Raw genomic sequence first — 19,608 nt, forward strand, 5'->3', positions numbered from 1 at the left:
TATTATTTTAGTCACAAACAACAATATTCCTTTCCTTCTGACCCCAGGAATGTTTAGTGTAATTTAGTTTTTTTTAAAAAGGAGTTAGTGCAGTAAAAGAGAACGTTGTTTCTGTTTTTTAACTGCAGGAACAAACAGTTGATCCGATTTCCCATACAGGTCCACTGCAATTAATAGGAGTTGAGCAAGAGCATTATTTGGTGTCAGTCATATTCCGCTGTAGAGAACTTTGTTTAATTGGATTCATCTTGTTTTTAAAAGACCGTATACCTTGGGAAAGGACTCTCATTAACATGGCCTAATGCAACCAATGCTGTAGTTAGTTGCTGAAGTAATTAAAAATGAAAGAACTCTTCACAACCAGAATAAGAGCAAGGCTGAGCTGGAAAACATTGTGTAATATTCAGGTTATTATCGAGCACTTGGCTAGAACAAAAGCTCTGGGTTCTAATACATGATAGACTGGTAAGTCACTCTCGAATCCAAATCAAATACAGCGGACAGTTATGGAGAATTTCACAAGCAGAATTTAGTATCCTGCAGAGATATAATATGAAATCTCAAATATGTTTGATCACAAATAGAGAGCTAGGAAAAGTTATTCAAAAATATTTCATTCATATTTTTTTTAAAAAATAAAATGTAATGCTTTTTAAAAAAAATGCAAAATCTATTTCAAATATTCTACCCTTGTAGCCCTTCAAGAGACGGATAGACTACCCAACAATTTATCACATCTACAGCAAGGCTCTGCACACACTCATAATAAATAAACATCTCTAATTTAATTCAATGGCAATGAAAATTGGTAGTGGCATCCACTGCAAAGAATGTAAATAAAATCAGGTTCAAAAGAAAAGAGAATCCAAATTAACTAGAGTTGTAAGAAGGGCAGCTTTCCTTACAGTCACACAGTACAAAAAAGAGTGGCTGTGAATATAAAGTAGTTGCATGAAGAACTTTGTAGCTGAAGATGATAGTGTGTCAGCTTTATGAATGAAGAAAAAAGGGACAGACTCCCTCTTCCCATCAAGCCATTTTTATAGATCTAAGCCACCTTTATGCCCTGGGGGTGGGGGGGAAACCTCCTTAGTCTTCTTACAGGATTTCTCTGATGCAAGCTTGGGGAATTGGGTCTGAAATCTATTAGTAAGTGCTTAGAAATTATATCCAGAAAAGCTTGCAGATGGAAATAGAGAGGATATGTGGCTTTTTCTTCCAAATCCTCTCTCGGTTTATTCCTGATGTTAAGCATTCTGTACCCAGAAAACTAGGCATATGAAAGAAAGCTTGAAAATCCTTTGTGAATTACAAAATCTGATAAACAAATATAGGCTTCTCTGTGGCTGAATACAAATGTGGATGCATGCTATTTGATATTTGATAATGTTTGATTAAAATATTAATCAAATGTTGCTTTAACTCTGGTTTAGGTTCCAAATACTAGAATCTAACCAAGTTAGCAACTAAATATTGCATGTATAAATCTAAGGTATATAAATCTTATTAAATCAACATGCGATTAAATGAATTTTGGGATTACAACTAACTTTTCTAACTTCTTTCTTGGAAAGATTCAAATATTACTTCTTAATTTGGAAAACTGTTGTTACTAAGTTTGGATTAAGTTAGGGTCTTGAACTAACTTCAAGTCATGGGATAGGATACAAAGCTGTTCAAAATCTGATGCATTTTATGTATATTGATGTCTTGTCTGTGAAAAATACTATGTAATCCGACAATAATTAAACAATTTACAAATGCAAATTGCAACATACCGGTAGAAAAATAGAACAATGCAACAGCTATTAAAATACGTTAATATTAATGAACTAATGAAAATAGCAAGTAAAATAAATATTGAATGGCTTCCAAAAAAAGGAAAGTCTTCATTAACTTCTGAAAGCAATAATGGAAGATGGGCCTCCTTTGAAAGAAAGTTTAGAGCCACCAAAAAAAACCCTTCTCCTTAAACTATCAGTGACATATTTCAAGTTATTGGGACAAAGAAGATGCTTTCTAAAGAATATTTCATTAAATGGACTGACTTGTAAAGGAGCAGGTGGTTATTCAAAAACCAGACCCTTGATTATTTAGAGTAGGGGTGTCAAACTTGTGGCCCGCAGTCCAGAAATGTCACGTGCTGGCCCTGCCCCCGCCCGGTTTAGTGAAGGGAAAAAAAGTTTTGATATGTCACATGACAATGCCATGATGATGCAAGTTTGACACCTCTGATGCAGAGTTTTATAAGCAAACAATGAAATAAAGCAAATAATTTCTCCTTCCCATCCATAATCATCCAGTTTGTGCTTTCAAATGTTCTTCCAAAGAAGGCGAGAACATTAGCAAAATTCCAAAGGATGAAGTGCTATTTCCTTTACTTATTTAGTTATGAGATGGCTAAGTGTGACATATATGCTTGTCATGGCTTCAATTGTATAAGCATCTCAACCTTTAAACTTCTCATACCTCAATTTAAACACAAAGGATGACATCATAAGAAGCTCCTCACATGGGGCTTAGTATCAACACTAGTAAAACTGATTAAAAAAAGTCTTTTCGTTTAGGAATTGTTGATGAATTTCTCCTCTCCCTGGAGATGGTCCAAGAAATTGTCCATCCAATTGCTATGTCAACACACCTGACAGAGAATTGATGAAGGCCATTTGTGCTTGGCTGTACTTTGAATTATACCAAAAACAAATTGGAAGCTCACCAAGCAGACCAACAAGGGAATCCCAGAATTACTATATACAGTTTCTGTCAACAACAAGTAGACTGTAAAATGCTGATAAAGTGAATTTTTTGAATTTCTTTTAGAGATTACATAGAATACTTTGCAAAAATATATGTGATACATAATTATTTTAAAACATTGATTATCTGGCTGAAATCTGGATTTTCCAAATATAAGAATAGCTGATATCCTAACTTTAGTTGCACAAGGACACATCCGACTGCCACAGAGATTTGTTCATTCAAAGGACTGTATATTCCACTAAGATCTCATTGTCAGAACGGAATCCATCAATTATAGAGAAAGCAAACTATTCCAGAAGCTCAAAGAACACATTATCAAAACATTTTTAAAGAGACAGCCACAAATTTAACACAACTGAAAACAATCACTGTGGTTAACTACAACACCTTGAATTTAGCTTGCAGTAATATGCATCTCATGCATACTGTTTACATGCATGCAAATGTGATGTGCTAAATTGGGACCATTCATTTGCCTTAATTATAACAGGTGTATCTCTCTCTTGCTCTTTCTCTCTCTCTTTCCTTTCCATCTATCTTTCTCTTTCTTTATATCACACATCTCTGAAAAAAAATCTGATTTAGGGTCATAATAAGGAAATGTTATGTTTCTTTCTTTTTCCAAAACCAGAACTGACACAAATAACTAATAACATTGCAATGAGCATTGTCATCTTCAGGCTTTGAAAAGCTATTAGAAAACATGCTTTCAGTTTTGTTGTCCAGTCCCCTCTCCATTTTGAGAGCGCCCAAAATCTCTTTGGTTGCCTGTTTGCTAGATCTAATGATTTATACTGCCCAGACGAAAAGCATGACAAACAGATAATTTAAACAGCCTCTTATTCTTTACAACTTGGTTAGTAGAGAAACACAACTAAGATGTTTCAGGGTTTGGTCCACCTCTTAGCATATTGTTTTAGCAGATCTCTAGAAATAAAGCCACTTTGTTAGCATAATATATATGCTAACAAAGATATCCTCTGTTATTCATAGTCATTGTTCCCATTACCAATTGTTGCTATTATTGCTAGCTAACCTTAGCATTATGAAGAATAACCTATTGTATACTTCCAATTATTATCCCCATGAAAGATTATCTACACCATACAGAGTGAAGCTGACCACACTCTTGCCAGAAAATAGTAGCTTCTCTGCTACTAATAGTTTGTATTCAGCCATGCTGCAGTGGGTTAGAATGCAGTACTGTAGGGCTAACTCCCTGCTTACTTCAGGAGTTTGATACTGAGTGGCTCAAGGTTGAATCAGCTTTCCATCCTTCCAAGGTGAGTAAAATGAGGACCCAGATTGTTGGGGGCAATATGCGAACTCTGTAAACCGCTTAGAGAGATCTGTAAAGCTCTGTGAAGCAGTATATACTGTATTTTTTGGAGTGTAAGACACACTTTTCCTCCCCTAAAAGAGGCTGAAAATTTGGGTGCTTCTTATACTCTGAATGTAGCTTTTTTTGAAGCTTTTTTTTCAGTCCTGATGAGGCGCTAGCAAGTGAAGCGATCTTCCGCTCTTAGCCTGCTTTTCTCATTGCTTCTCTCTCCGAAGATCAGCTGTGCTTTAGAAGCTGTTTTTCAGCCCTAATGACGCGCTAGTGAGTGAAGCAATCTTCCAGCTTCGCCTGCTTTTCTCATTGCTTCTCTCTCCAAAGATCAGTTGTGCTTTAGAAGTTTTTTTTTCAGCCCTAGCGAGCGAAGCAATCTTCTGGCTTCACTTGCTTTTCTCATTGCTTCTCTTTCTGAAGATCAGCTGTGCTTTAGAAGCTGTTTTATCTCCAAGGCTCAGAACAGCAAACTAATGTGCTGAAGGTGACAGACTAAGGACACTAGCCAGATGAATACCTGGTAGGCAGAATTTTTTTTTCCTATTTTCCTCCCCAAAAACTAAGGTGCGTCTTATACTCCGGTGCCTCTTACACTCTGAAAAATACGGATAAGTCTAAGTACTATTGCTATCCTTCTTAAAGTTGTTAAGTTTGAGAAACATTACATTCACTCAGTAATAATATTCCATTAAAAACAAGTTTCTATCCCTTAGTGCTTTTTAAAAAAGGCTTAGGCATATATAGGAAATTGTGGATGTTTCTCAGATGTAGGCGGCAAAATAGCAATGTGTTGCATAATACTCAGTGCAAATTAGATTTCCTTTATCTAAGACTTTTCTAGCAGTACCACCATCATCACCATCCCAGTAAAATTAGCAATAATAGTGTGTTAAATAAGTAAAAAAGTAAAGGTTTCCCTGTCCATTTCGTCTGACTTTAGAGCGCAATGCTCACCTACATTTCTTGGCTGAGGGAGCCAGAGTTTTAAAAAACATTTTCTGTGGTCATGATTATATGTCAAAGGTGCACGGAGCACTGTTCGCATGTTTTCGAACTGCTAGATGGGCTGGAGCTGGGACAGGAACAGAAGCTGCCCCTGTTGCAAGATACTATTAGTCCAGCTGACAAGCTGAGCATCTTTGTGCCCTCCTGCTAAATAATTAGCATTTTGCTATCTTTATTAAAGCAATACTATACAGCTAAAAGAATACCACCTGGTTAGAATTTTTAAAAACCAGCATGTTAAGCCTAAAACCTTGCTTAAAAGCGGTACCCTGGAAGACGAAAAATGCAATTGTATAAGCATACTGTGGTTTATAAAGCCAGCTTTGCTGCATTTGGTTATTAAGATTGGATAGAGTACTAAAGTGATAAATGAGAATATTTAGAGGTAGTAACCTTTTCAGTTCTGTGCAGATAGCCCAGCTAACACTGAATATTCCTGACCATGCTTTCAACTTTTACTAAAATGGTCCAGAGTGCCCCAATACCTTGCCAAAGCCACTCAATTTTGGCTTTTGGTTTCTTTTACTGTTTTCATTTTGGAACCAGAAAGCAGTTCTTCTTGATCTGTAGCTCCATCTGCTGTTTCAGCTTGGTCTTTCTCACCACTATGAATTTTTCTTCAGAAGAGAAGTTGTCATTGGAGCCTGAAAGTCAAATATAGCTGCCTTTGATATGGGGAATCCAGGTGTGTAGGAATAGATTCCATTCAAAGCCAGTGATGCCAGTGGCCATCCTGTAGGATGGTAGATATAATCTACAAGTCTAGGAACTATACATTGTCATAGGAAAACTAACTGAAAAAGGATATAACAAGCAATTTTGATATAATGAGAGGCAAGTAACCAACTGTACGCATGCTAAAATGTATTTTGCTTGGTTTGTATTTTGCTCCGTATATTGTGTGAATCCATCCAGTGTTTGTTTTAGAGTGGAAACCAATAATGAAGACAGCTAATGATGACAGTCTATCATCATGGCTTTGCATATTTGTTCATTATCTTTTTTCAAAGTATAACTTTTTACTGAACATTTTTGTTATCATGACAACGTACAAAAAGAAAGAACATTTTGTCCTCAAAAATGAATATTTTGCTTTAAGGAAATGTGCAATTTATATAATAGCAGGATTATATCCATTACATCAGTTCAGAAAAAAAGCCAATTAGATCTAAAAAAAAAAGAAAAACTCAGAAAAGAGAAGCAGAGGCATTATTGGTCCCTCTGAAAAACTTTTCATCTTACTTACACAGTAAGTAAGATGAAAAAAAAATTTCATCTTACTTGTCACATGGGCAAGTTTAGCTATAAATTTCAGCTAATGATCATGCACAGGACACTAATTTTAAATCCCACAGGCTGATTTATGTTAGGCTTACCATGTCTTCTGAATCCTTAAGAAATACTACTGAGATATCATGTCTTTAACCCATACATTGTATGAATTCACTTAATTACCCAGCACTCAGATTAAAGGTATGGGAAATATGGGGAAATAAAAACACTATCTTGCAAACATCTTGAGGTTTATAATCAAGCATTTCATTTGAATACTGGATCCTATACCTCAAAGTGCAATTCAGTAATGAGAAAAGTAAGGTCCTACAAATCAGCAAGAAAAATCAAATGCACAGGTATAGAATGGGTGGTTCCTGGCTCACCAGTAGTAGCTGTGAGAGGGATCTAGGTGTCCTACTAGACCACCACTTAAGTATGAGCCAGCAATGCTCTGCATTTTCCAACAGAATTAATGAAGTCCAAGGTTGTATCAACAGAGGGATAGTTAACCACTTTAAACTGCAATGGTAAGGCCACACTTGGAATACTACATCAAATTCTGGTCACCACAATACAAAAATGTGTAGAGACCCTAGAAAGAATGCAGAGAAGAGCAACAACAGATGATATGGGACAATTGAGGGAATTTAATATGATGGACAATTGAGGGCATAGTTTAACTTGGGGTGATATAGATAGCAGTCTTCCAGTACTTGAGGGCAGGAGCAGACTGCTGGGGGTTCGCAGTGGTTTGGGAGAACCTCTAGCTAAGATTCCGTGCAGTTCAGAAAACCCCCAAATACCACTCCTGGCTGATCCCACCCCCCGCCCCTCCCAGGAGTCCCCATGTGGCCCATTTTGGATGCAGATAAGTGCAGGATGTGCATGGAGGCTCAGGGAGGGTGAAAAATGGGCCTTCTGGAAGTTCAGGAAAGCCAGAAATGGGTCCATTTCCAGCCTCCAGAGAGCCTCCGGAGCCTGAGGAGGTCATTTTTGCCCTCCAGAGGCTCAACGAACGTCTCTGGAGCCCGGGGAGGGCAAAAACGCCTCTCCCCCATTGCAGGAGCCTGACTAGGTCACGCCCACCCAGCAACTGGGCAGAGAACTCCTTGCTAACGTGTTTGAAGCCCACCTTTGCTTGAGGGGTTGTCACAGAGAAGAGGCAGCCAGCCTACTCCCCAAAGCACTTGAGGACAGGAAAAGAAGTAACAGATCATTAAAAGAGATCCAACCAAGAACTATGGAGAAATTTCCTGACAAAAAGAACAACTAATCAGTGGAATGACTTGCTTCCAGAACGGAGTGCTCCATCACTGGAGATTTTCAAAAAGGCAGACAAGACATCCATTTGTCTGGAATGGTAAAGAATCTCCTGCTTAAGCAGGGGGTTGGTCTAGAAGTTCTCCAAGGTCCCTTCCAATTCTATTATTCAATGCACTATGTATTTTTTTGCTTTTCTTCCAATTATGGGAGGGCTTCTAAGGTTAGCAATATTGGGTTCCTGCTTTTTTAAATCAACTCTCCCTTTCAAATAATCAATAAAAGATGAAAAAATTCTGGCCATATTACAACAGCTACTAAATTACAACTACACGATTATTGGCTATTACAGCATCAATGCAGCACTAAAAATTGGTTCTTTCGCTTCTTTTTCTCCAGTTTCTCCTTCTCTTGTGTCTTTATTGACTCTTAAGTTACAAATGGATACAATCATACAAATATATTTAAGAACATGGATTCTTAGTAATAAAAAGTTCCACCATGGCCATATTTAAGCATATATTATATTGGATTGTTTATTTTTATTTTTATTTTTTTTATTTTTTTTTTGTTTACATTTATACCCCGCCCTTCTCCGAAGACTCAGGGCGGCTTACAATGTATAAGGCAATAGTCTCATTCTATTTGTATATTTTTTACAAAGTCAACTTATTGCCCCCCCAACAATCTGGGTCCTCATTTTACCTACCTTATAAAGGGTGCAAGGCTGAGTCAACCTTGGGCCGGGCTCGAACCTGCAGTAATTGCAGGCTTTGTGTTCTAATAACAGGCTTCTCTATTGCCTGAGCTATCCCGGCCCCATATTTTTATGCTTGTTTCCTGATTTCTTCAATTTAAAATTCTTCCATCTTACAACAACACAACATAAATTCTGATTCTACTCTTCATCATGGAGATATATAGATCCCTTCTGTTAGTTATTGCACAGATCAGAAGTGTTATACAGAGCACTAAAATCTACTCAGAATCTATAGGAAATCATATAACCATTTATTCCTTCATTCAAGTCATGAGACTTACTGTATATTCTACATTTCCTCTAAAAAGTTAAGGCTATGTGTGTGTATGTGTACATAGGTAGTTAGATAGGTAAGTAGGTAAATAGATAGATGATAGACAGACAGACAGACAGACAGATAGATAAACATTGATATGACTGTTTTCAGACCTACCTTTGCTGTCTGAAAAACATGAATAAATGAAAAGTTTATTTCCCAGGATCTTCCATATCTAGGCAAAATTCCACAGAGCTGAAATCATTTTAGACAATTTGAAATTTCATGGATAGACTCCAGAGAAGGTCTGAAGCTAGATGACAATCCTAATACACACATCCTATGAGATTAAATTCAGAAACATTCTCTAGAGTTATGGGCTGGATTTTAAATGGAAAGCCTTAATGAGATATCTTTGATTTTAGCTTAGTGTAAATATACAGTATTAAACCACACATTACAGATTCTAAAGCCATGGTTTGTATCATAATTTGTGAATCCAATCAATTGTAGTTTATTCAATTTTGTTAAACAAGTTATAGCTTGGTATAGTCCAATAAAGTTTAACTTTTCTTAAATTGAATCTACTGCTTTTAAAGATAGATCAGATTTTGACAGACGTCTAGCTCAGAATTCAGATTACTTGAAAATTTAAAAAAGGCCCTTCAAGGTGAATCAGTCCCATTTGTGTCACTCCCAGCAATTATAAGCCCAAGCAGCAACTAAAAGGATTTCATTATAATAATCCCAAGTGGTATCTCTCAACCAAGTTCACAGTTTCAGTTGTTACTCCATTCCTTACTATAAGCTCTTCCTCAAAATTGATGAGTCCCAGCAGGATTAGGACTGCAGTCAAACAGAATTGTGGGATAGATCTTCAAGGGAGACATCTTAAACTAAATACTTTATCCAAAGTGAAGCAGGAAGAAGTGTCAGAGGGATGTTACAAATTGTAAGATAACTAGACAGGCAGAAAAATATGTATTAACCTTGGGAAGCCACCCAAATAAGAACAAACTAATGTTAGTCAAAGCCAAGAAACTCAGTGATATCATTCACATACTTTGAAAGCTTAAAAGCACAGCCATAGACAGTGTAGAAGTAAAATAAAATAGAAAAAAAGTAGATGAAGTTGGGGTTCTAAAAGAAGGAATTTAATCATTTCTTCTAACCTCACTTTTTAATAAATCCCTGCTTGATATTTTCCACTCAGAAGAATTTTCATAAAATCTCCCACATAGTGCTTGCAAATTTTTCCAATCATGAATAATTAAAGCATTATATGGTTGGCAGGGAATATTCTTGAAAATAACTAGGGAAGTGGGGGGGCATGTGAAAAAAAAACAAAACGAAAGATAAATGTGATTCTGACCTAATTTAGACCTCTCCCCTCATGCTTCTCTGTCTTTTTCCCCCTTAAATAGAAGGAAGGCAGAAATGAGACAAATGAGGCAAAACAGTCAAAAAGTTGCAGTATATCACTTCTTTCATCCTGAAGTTCAACACAGAGATGTGTGGATGTCAGTCCATGTCAGCCTTTTGCAGTAGCCCAGAGAAAGAAACCAACAACATGAGTTTTAATATACCTTTATTGTATGGTTACAGTGAAATAATATTGCAAATCTGAAAGCGTTTCTCCCCTCCCTTGTCTTTCCAAGCTAGAGAACTAGTGAGGATCTCTTCTGAGATACTTTGTCCACCCTTGTTTCTTCTTCTTCTGATATCTCTTGACTGACTGTCTTCCTTCTCTCTTCCAAGGTTATTCTGAAAGTCCATTACAATTCATATATCAGGAAATTCATACTTTGAATAATGAAAGATTTTGAGAGTCCCAACTTGTGTAATATTGAGAAGAACTCTTGGGATCTTAACAATCCACCCAAATGTATGATGTCCACCCACTTGCTATCTGAAAATCAAACAGCAGTTTGGCTCTTGTAACTCACAAAGATTAGAAGAATTGTCCTTTAACAAAAAGTACTTATCTAGATGTTTTAAAATTCTACCATATTTTCTGGTATTGATCTTTGGATTTGAAAATATGTTCTCACATTGATCTTGACATCAAATGATGTTCAGTCATAATATGTGCACACCCATAACAACTTACTCTGATGGCTATATATTATCTCCAATATTAGAGGCACTATGTCACTCAAACCAGTTGCTAGGCAACATGAGCAGAAAAGTGCTATTACACTATTATTTTTGAAAGCTTTCCAACAATATCATCACTGTGGAAATAGAATTAGATATCCCTGAGATAAAATCCAGGACATCTTTCTTATATTCTGAGGTATTCCTAGTTTTTATTCAACAGGTTTCCCAAGGTTTAAGGTCATTTTGAACACCCTATATCTTACAAAAATTTCTTCTTTATTAATTTCTTTAAAAATAAATACAAAGGCCATGTGCTCCAATCAAGCCTAAGAAATAATAATATAAATAGAACACTAAAGAATTGCAAATCATCTATTTTAAAAACATTAGTATTCTAGTGTCCGTATATGTTTATTCATTTGCCACATGCACTCATTATTATTTATCATTATTAGCTAGGAGACCACAAAGTTATCTCAGAGAGGTAGTTAGGCTGCCAATTTACCAGCTCTGTTGTAGAACGTATTTGTGTGCTTCCCAAGGTGTGCCAGAGGAAGACAAGCTGGTTTTGCACCAGAAAAAAAAGATGAGCAGCTTTTTCTGCAGCAGCATCCTAGGTCTCCTCCCTTCCTGGAGCCGCCTTGTAAATGGGCCCCGCAACTGGGAAGGTTCAGAGCCATCAGGAATCTAACTGCCTGCACAGAGCACAAACTTGCCTTCTCACTGAAGTAGTGCTTATTTATCTACTCGCATAGAAAATGCTTTCAAACTATTAGGTAGAAAGCAGCTGAAGCAAGTGATGGAAGTTCACCCTGACACAAAATGCTATAATACGAACCACTGAACCTGGGGCCATCTTCAATCTCATTAAGGTTATTCAGCTATGGTGCATCTACATGCACTCATAAGCTTTATGAAGGCAGTATAAGCAGCCTTTTGGCTGACCTGTGCTGTAACTTGTCCCATTCTTTCTTCCATCATTTTAATGGTTTTCTCCATCTTCAAAAAAGCAAAGCAAAACTCCTTCTACATTGATTTTCTGCAATAGTCTCAGAATACACATTGAATAAAGCTATGTGTACATGAATAGAAAGCATATGTACAATTTTGTTACAGATAAATTTTGTTCCTAATCTCTTAAATAGAATGTTTATACTTGAATCCAAATGTCAGTGATTTTATTTATATTTATTTGTTAGATTTCTATCTTCCAAGAGCTCTGGGCAGCTTACATTAGGATCCCACTTTATTTTGTCCCCATAAAGACAACTCCGTGAGGTAGATCGATCTGAGAGACAGCAACTAGCCCAAGGTGATCCTGTGAATTTTGAGGTCTAAAGGCAAAGGTGAAGTTAATTCTCTCCCATCTTACTCTTAACACTTTAAACTACAATACCACAATGACTCTGTTTTAGATCTTGTATGACTGTTTCAAAAAGATAAACATGTTCATTTAGCCATCCTTTTATGTATTTTTTTTAAGACAGTAATTTTTGGTAGGGTTGCATTAAACATTGCTCTAGATTGTTTTCTGATTGTCAAAAACAATCAGAATCATGTCCTACAGATCAAGATTTCAATAAGTCATTTAACAGAACAGATACACCAGAGTAAACCACAGATCATCCCACTCTGCAGTAACCCATTCAGTTAGAGTCATCACCTGATCTGTAAACTAGATCAACTTTCTTTAACCCACTATTGCAATTCCCAAGATTTTTAAAAATTTATCAATTTATCTGAATGATGTTCAGATTGAAAAAGGCTGATTTAAAGGACGACTCTTTTATGGCTTCATTTGAACCTCACCCATACAAGAATTTGAGCTTCAGAAATGACCATAGTTGTTTTTTTTTTAAGACTACAAACAGAAATGGAACCACAAGGTAGTCAGGTTCAATCACCTTTTAAAATAATCAATGGGCCACAGCTACTTGATGGAACAATACTGAAGATAAATTCAATTGGCAAACTGCAGTGCACTCGCCATGGTCCTTTAGTCACTTGGTCTTTCCTTGACTATACCATTGTGGTTTCCAACTTTTCTGATTCCACAGACTAGATTCCACAGGCAATGGGAGCAGCAACATGGGAGATGATTTTGCTCATGCAACCTAAATCCTGCACATGTGCAAATGAAGCTTTGTGTGTTCACCCGACATTTGCGCATCATGATCTGTAAACTGTACTTGTCTGTGGAACTGGTCTGTGGAACTGTTATACCAAACCTCATAGTAAATGAACCAATTTCCTTATGGCTCCCTGCTGAACCAGGGCAGTTGGCATAGATAGATAAATAGATAAATAGATAGATAGATAGATAGACAGACAGACAGACAGACAGACAGACAGACAGACAGACAGATAGGAAGGCAGGACTTAGGTGGGTTTCTTAGCTTTCTATAGCCTGTTAATCTTCATCCACAAAATATTTTTTTTTCTAGAACACAATCAAACTATACGTCTAGAATATAAGCAACTAGGAAAGTAACTTTGAGATTGTTAAAAGGGCAAAGCAAGTTGTAGAGCTATCTTGGCTTAGAAATTTGAAAAATAAATTATTCCGAAACATAAATCTTGTAAATCAGTTGTAAATCTTGCCCAAAAGTGTGTGTGAATCCAGAATATCTAATTTAATCTTCTAAATTTAATCTTTCAATAGCCTAATTTAATCGTAGTTAAACATGAACATAAAAGGCCAAAAGGATTCTTAGTTTTAAAGATCATCTTGCAGTACATGGATTTGAACATTTAAGAACACAGGGACCAATTCCTGAAAGAGGGAGAATTTCCATAAAGAGAAAAAATATTACTAATGGAATCATGATAAAAAAAACACCCTCCAAAGTTAATTGTAACTGGAGTCCTTGACTGAACTATCTTCAAATAAATAGAACATCTTAAAAAACATCTTAAAATTGTACATTTCAGTATTTAGAATCTAGTTTCAAATTTATGATAACCTATCAAGCTAAAGGATTATCTCTGCAGTTCTGACTGCAAAGACCAATATTTCTTTAAGCCTGGAGAACATTGGGGAAATGTGCTTTAGCCCCCAATTTGCTCTTGGTCCATGGTGAGGAAAAAAAATCCTTTGCAACTATTAGCAAAGGTATAACAACAGTGTGATTAAAACCAAGCAGATAATAATTGTGGAACATAAAATGTTCCAAATAAAGACTAAAATGAGGAAATGAAAACTGGTAAAAATTCTAAAATATAGCTAACACTTCCAGTTTGAAAATTTCTGAAATAATTAGTCTCAGTAATTTCTTTTTAAAAAAATCTTGGAAATCATAATTTCATGAGAGTACTTCAAAATTATTATATATTGACAATATTCATTAAATTATATACTCGCAAAGAAAACACTAATCTGAAATATACTTGAATCTGTAATACAGTTAGTCCTCAATTTACAACCACAATTGAGCTGAACTTGACATTTATGTTGTCAAGTGAAAAATTTGTTAAGTGAATTTTGTCGTATTTTATGACTTTTCTTGCCATATTTGTTAAGTGAATCCTGCAGTTGTTAAATTAGTAACACAGTTCTTAAGTGAATCTGTTTCCCCCATTGACTTTGCTTATCAGAAGGATGTAAAAGGAGATCACATGACCCTGGGACACTGCAACTGTCATAAAAGTGAGTCAGTTATCAAGCATCCAAATGTAAATCACATGAGCATGGGAATGCTTCAACAGTCATAAGTGTGAAAAATGGTCTTCAGTCACCTTTTTCAGTGCCATTGTAACTTCGAATGGTCACTAAATGAACTTTTGTAAGTCGAGGACTACCTGTATATAGATAATTTGTGGAAATGAAGCGACTGGAACCTTAATCATTGGGTAAGAAAACATCATTTCATACCATTGTCAGAAACACATTTCAATAAACTTGGGCTTTAAGGAAACAGGAACGCTGTATATACAAGAAAGCATCCAGATAACATTTCCGGTTTGGTTTGGTCTAGGACAATGTTTCTCAGTTTTGGCATGCAGCTTAGGGAATTCTGGGAACTGAGGTCCACACATTTTAAAATTGTCGAGAAACACTAGTCTAGGAAAACATTATTTGCAAATCTGTCAAGACTGGATTAAGTCCTATTGTTGTCAAGAGAAAAGTAATTTTGTGATAGAAAAAAGTTGCTCTTACCTGATCCCGGATCCTGTCCTGTTGTCCTCGAATTGCTAAGGCATGCTGTGGGTATTTATTCTTTAAGTGGTCCATGAATGCATCCCTCTTGCGTTCCATCTCAGACTTCTGGAGCCCAGTGAGGGCTTCTAGACTCTGGGCAGCAATGACAGTATGACGACGTTCTGAGGTGTGCACCAACCCTACGTTGGAGAAGCGGCGAGTGCCGTTGCCCAGGGTGCGGTATTCCCGTGGATATTCTGCATCATCTGCTGAGATCATGTGGGCGCTAGTCCTCTCAGGATCTACGCAAATTTTGGAGGAGGGAAGGAAAGCAGAGAGGGAGTCAGGGCATCTTTCCACTTATCTCAATAGTAAAGAATCAGGTATGCTTGATGGGAGAAATTTAGTAAGGGTAAGAAGAAGAAAAATCAATCATTGGGCTGATTTAAATTGGGTTTCCATTATATTAGATCCTCACTCCCAATCCTGGATAGGGCAAGCCAGAAAGAATGCCAACTAGCTGCTCACATGAATTTCATTTTGGTAAGTATCCAACTATCTCACCCATGGAATGAAATATTTAATTTTGCATTCTCATTCCAAGATGTAAACAGCTTCTGCACAAAATCACATACATTTCTGACTTTTAAAGTCATGGGAAGATTTTAGGTTTTTGCAGATTTTAGGTTTGGCCCAAAACAGATTAGAAATTGAGGCACAAAGAGTTAATTCCTATCACTTTTGACTCCAAAGTGATTTCCAGTAAATTTCTAGGATGGAAGGGAGAAAACATTTGTGGGAATAGGGGCAGAAAAGGCCGTCATCCTTGAAAAAGACAAGACAATAACAGCAAGACAAGTACTGAGGGGGTCACAAAGACATCAAAACTGCTCCAAAGGAGCTAAAATTAAAACATAAATGGTCAAAAGACTTTAATAGAGGATGACGGCCCAAGTACCCCTTCTCTGCACAAGAGGTAGGAAGTGGGCAAAGACAGACAAATATTCTGAAACAGCAAATACAGAAAGAAAAAAAACTGAAAGAAAACAAAAACAAAATGCAGATTACTTATAGGAAAGGAGGTTGTAAGGAGTACTTTTCTGAAGTAAAGAAATATATAATTTCTTAAAACAGGAACACCAGACTTTAGAACCTGCTTCCTCAAATGGAGGAATTATTCAGCTCTAAACACCCACATTTCTATCTCAAGTATTTTTGCTCATACCAATGGAGAGGATCCATAAATCCCATAAACTAGCCAGATATAAAGAATTATCTCACCTGTCATCTCAACTCCCCTACTGAAATAAACAGCATCTATAATTATAGTAGTGATATAAAAAGGTATGGGAGATTTGTAGATAAATGACTGCTTTAGTGGCAATGCTATAATGTGGGGAAAGGCAAAAGTAAACCATGATTGTATTTTACTAAGAAAACCACACAGATTAAAAAGAGAGAGCAAGGGAGAGAAAGTGATTGATGACATTATGCTGACTAATGGGCCCCTCAATGTGAATGGCATTCAATATGATAGTGAGGAAGAGCTGAGGTCTCTTCAGAATATTAATGGTATTTATGATGCATCTAGATTAAAACCTTTAGGATGTCTAGTTCATATTGCTTCTATGAAGTTAAAAAATGTGAAGCTATAGAAATAGATTGTGAACATAAAATATAAGAAAAATGAACACAAGAATAGTCAAGACAGTGAAATATAAAGTGAATTGATTATACACTTATATCTTAGGCACCAGCAAATTGGACTGAAATCAGACATTTTCAGTCAGTTCATACTGTTTACTAAGGGCCCAAAAAAAACCCATTGCTTTCATAGTCAGGAAGGATATCAAAGGCAGGACCTGGGCACAATGCAATCAATGACTAGTAATAACAGCTAAACGTCATGGACAACCCTTTAATATGACGGTTATCCAGGTTGATGGTCCAATCATTGAAGCTGAGGAAGAGGTTGACAAGTGTTATAGTTAAGTTCAATCTGAAATTGACAGAATATGCAAACAAGATGTATTGCTTGAGGGTAAAACACTGAAATGACAAGTAGGAAATAGTAAGGAGAAAAACATAGACAGTATGGCCTTAGAACAGAAGTAAAGCAGGGAATGACTTACAAGTTTCTGCCAAGCCACTTTTTTCTTCATTTATATTATAACTGATTCAAGAAATATAAAACAAGGAGGGAAAGAGTTTGCTGAACTTCTAGAAGGTACACTAGAAGGTAGTCCAGACCTGAAACGCACCAAGATGAGCTAGTTCTTCTTTACGGTTCTAGTAAGAGAATCTTGCAAGTTGAAAGTACATTTCTCACCTGTCTTTACAGCCTAAGAAACTAAGGGGGGTCATTCTGAGATATTTGCCATGTCCATGTTTCTGCTTCAGGCTAAGCTGCCTCTTACTGAATTATTACCTTGGACGTGACCTTTCCCTGTCTCCCAAGGTCATTCCCATATACCATTACAATGCCTTAGAAGATGCTATCTATTTCAAAAAACTCTAGTGATAAACTCTATTGATGATCTTAGATCAGCATTCTGGTCATTGTCAAATCAGAAATAGGACAAACTACAGAAGAAGAATAAGTAAAGGTTGTAACCAAACCACATCAGCAAATCTAAAGAACAATCCAGTGGCCGACAAATCATTCAAAATACCAATACCAAAGAAAATTAATTTACGCAATTTGTCACATAATGTCCTTAAATTTTTCGCTAGCAAAATAATATTTGGGTTTATTAGAATATCACATGGAAAGGGAGATGCCAGATGATCAAATTGGTTCTAGAAAAGGCTGAGGAACAAGTAATATTGTCATTGATATATGTTAGATAATTGAGAAAGCAAACGGATATCAAAAAAGAAGTAAATATATGTTTTATCGATTGTAGAAAGGCCTTTAATTTTGTCGATTGTGTAATGTCCATAGAAAAATGAGAATTTCAAAATACCTTACCGGCCTTGGGTAAAACCTATAAACAGGATAGGAAGCCACTGTTTGGACAGAACATGGCAAAATAAACTGGTTCTTGTTTGGCAGCAACTAACTTTTTTTCTTATTTAATCTGAATACCATATTTTTTGGAGTGTAAGACGTACCTTTCCCCACCCCCCCAAATGAGGGTGAAAATCTGGGTACATTTTATACACCAAATGTAGCCCCACCCACCTGCCAGCACTCACTCTTCAGAGGCTGTCGGCCTCCACACGTCACATTTTCCGGTGGTTCCAGATGGCAGGGATCCTCACTTCCACTCGGATTTTGATAATGAACAGCACAGATCTTTTTATCCGTTTAAAATAAACCCTATCACTTTACACGCATTTAACTGGAGTGGGTGGGGTGGGGTGGAAGATAATATTTAGTTTTAACTGGGTTTTAATGTTTATTTATTATACTGTTTTAATATGCCTGTGAACCGCCCTGAGTCCTACGGGAGATGGTGCGGTATATAAGTTTGATTAATAAAATAAAATAAAATAAAATAAAATAAATAAATAAAATGATTTTCATGGGGGCAGAAGTGGGACTTGGCACCCAAGGTTCCACTCCCGAGACACCCCCGTCTTCCTACTTATAGCCATATGCGTTGTAAGCCTGGCGTTCTCGCAGCAAGGCCTGACAGAGACGCAGGACTTCAGTCCTCCTGGATGCTGCCATCTCGTAAACATGATGCTGGGCTTCCTGGCAAGCCCCCTGCGCCTTTGCTGCCTCAGTCGGAGCCTGATTCTGGAAGCGGCCTGGGGAAGCGCGGAGGTCAGATGAAGCGGGCGCTGCTCAGAGGGCATAAGACAAGGCGCTGCCACCTGAACACACTGTTGCCGCGATCTTTGCTACCTGGAACTGCCTGAAATTGTGATGCTCTTTTTTTGCCTCTGCACACCTCATTTTTGGAATTGGGGAAAAAGGTGTTTTCAGGCAACAGCACCAGCCGGAATTGGCTGCCACCTGAAACACAATGCTCTTTTTTTGCCTCTGCACGCCCTGCTTTTGGAATCGAGGAGGAAAGTATTTTCGGATGGCAGCGCAGGGGTGTAAGGCAAAGTGTTGCCACCCGAAAACACTTTCCTCCCTGATTCCAAAAGTGGGGCATCCAGAGGCAAAAAAAAGAGCATCGCATTTTCGGGAGGTTCCAGTCAGTGTTTTCGGGTGGCAACGCCTTGCTTTATTCTCCCTGCACAGCGCCCGCTTCGCCAAGCAAGTCTCGACCTCCGTGCTTCCCCGGGCCACTTCCAGAATCAGGTTCCAACCGAGGCAGCAAAGGTGCAGGGGCTTGCCAGGAAGCCCAGCACCATGTTTACGAAATGGCAGCATCCAGGAGGACTTAAGTGTTGCATCTCTGTTGGGCCTTGCTTTCGCCTACAGCTCTAGGTAGGAAGACAGGAGCATCTCAGGAGTGCAGCCTTCAGTGCCAAGTCCCTCTTCTGCTCCCATGAAAATCATCCCCCACCCTACCCCCTCCAGTTAAATGTGAGTAAAATGATAGGGTTTTAAAGAGATAAAAAGATCTGTGCTGCTCATTATCAAAATCCAAATGGACGTGAGAGCGTTGCTGATCCAGATGCTGGTAGGCAGAGGAAGAATTCTTTTTTTCTTGTTTTCCTCCCCAAAAATTAAGGTGCATCTTATAGTCTGAAAAATACGGTATATATTGAAGAAGGTTTGTTTGAAGAAGATGAGGAAAAAGAAACAACAATACCTCTTC

General features: G+C 37.3%; 1 protein-coding gene across 1 annotated transcript in view; it reads right to left on the reverse strand.

Moving 5' to 3' along the window:
- SRCIN1 (SRC kinase signaling inhibitor 1) overlaps positions 1-15,184 on the reverse strand; it is a 152,782-nt gene extending 137,598 nt beyond the window's left edge. The window contains exon 1 of the mRNA XM_058183592.1: positions 14,906-15,184. Coding sequence (XP_058039575.1) covers positions 14,906-15,166 — 261 coding nt within the window. The 5' untranslated portion in view covers positions 15,167-15,184. The remainder of the gene's footprint in view (positions 1-14,905) is intronic.
- Positions 15,185-19,608: the final 4,424 nt, after the last annotated feature.

This window comes from Ahaetulla prasina, chromosome 4 (genome assembly GCF_028640845.1).
Source record: "Ahaetulla prasina isolate Xishuangbanna chromosome 4, ASM2864084v1, whole genome shotgun sequence".
Classification (NCBI taxonomy): domain Eukaryota; kingdom Metazoa; phylum Chordata; class Lepidosauria; order Squamata; family Colubridae; genus Ahaetulla; species Ahaetulla prasina.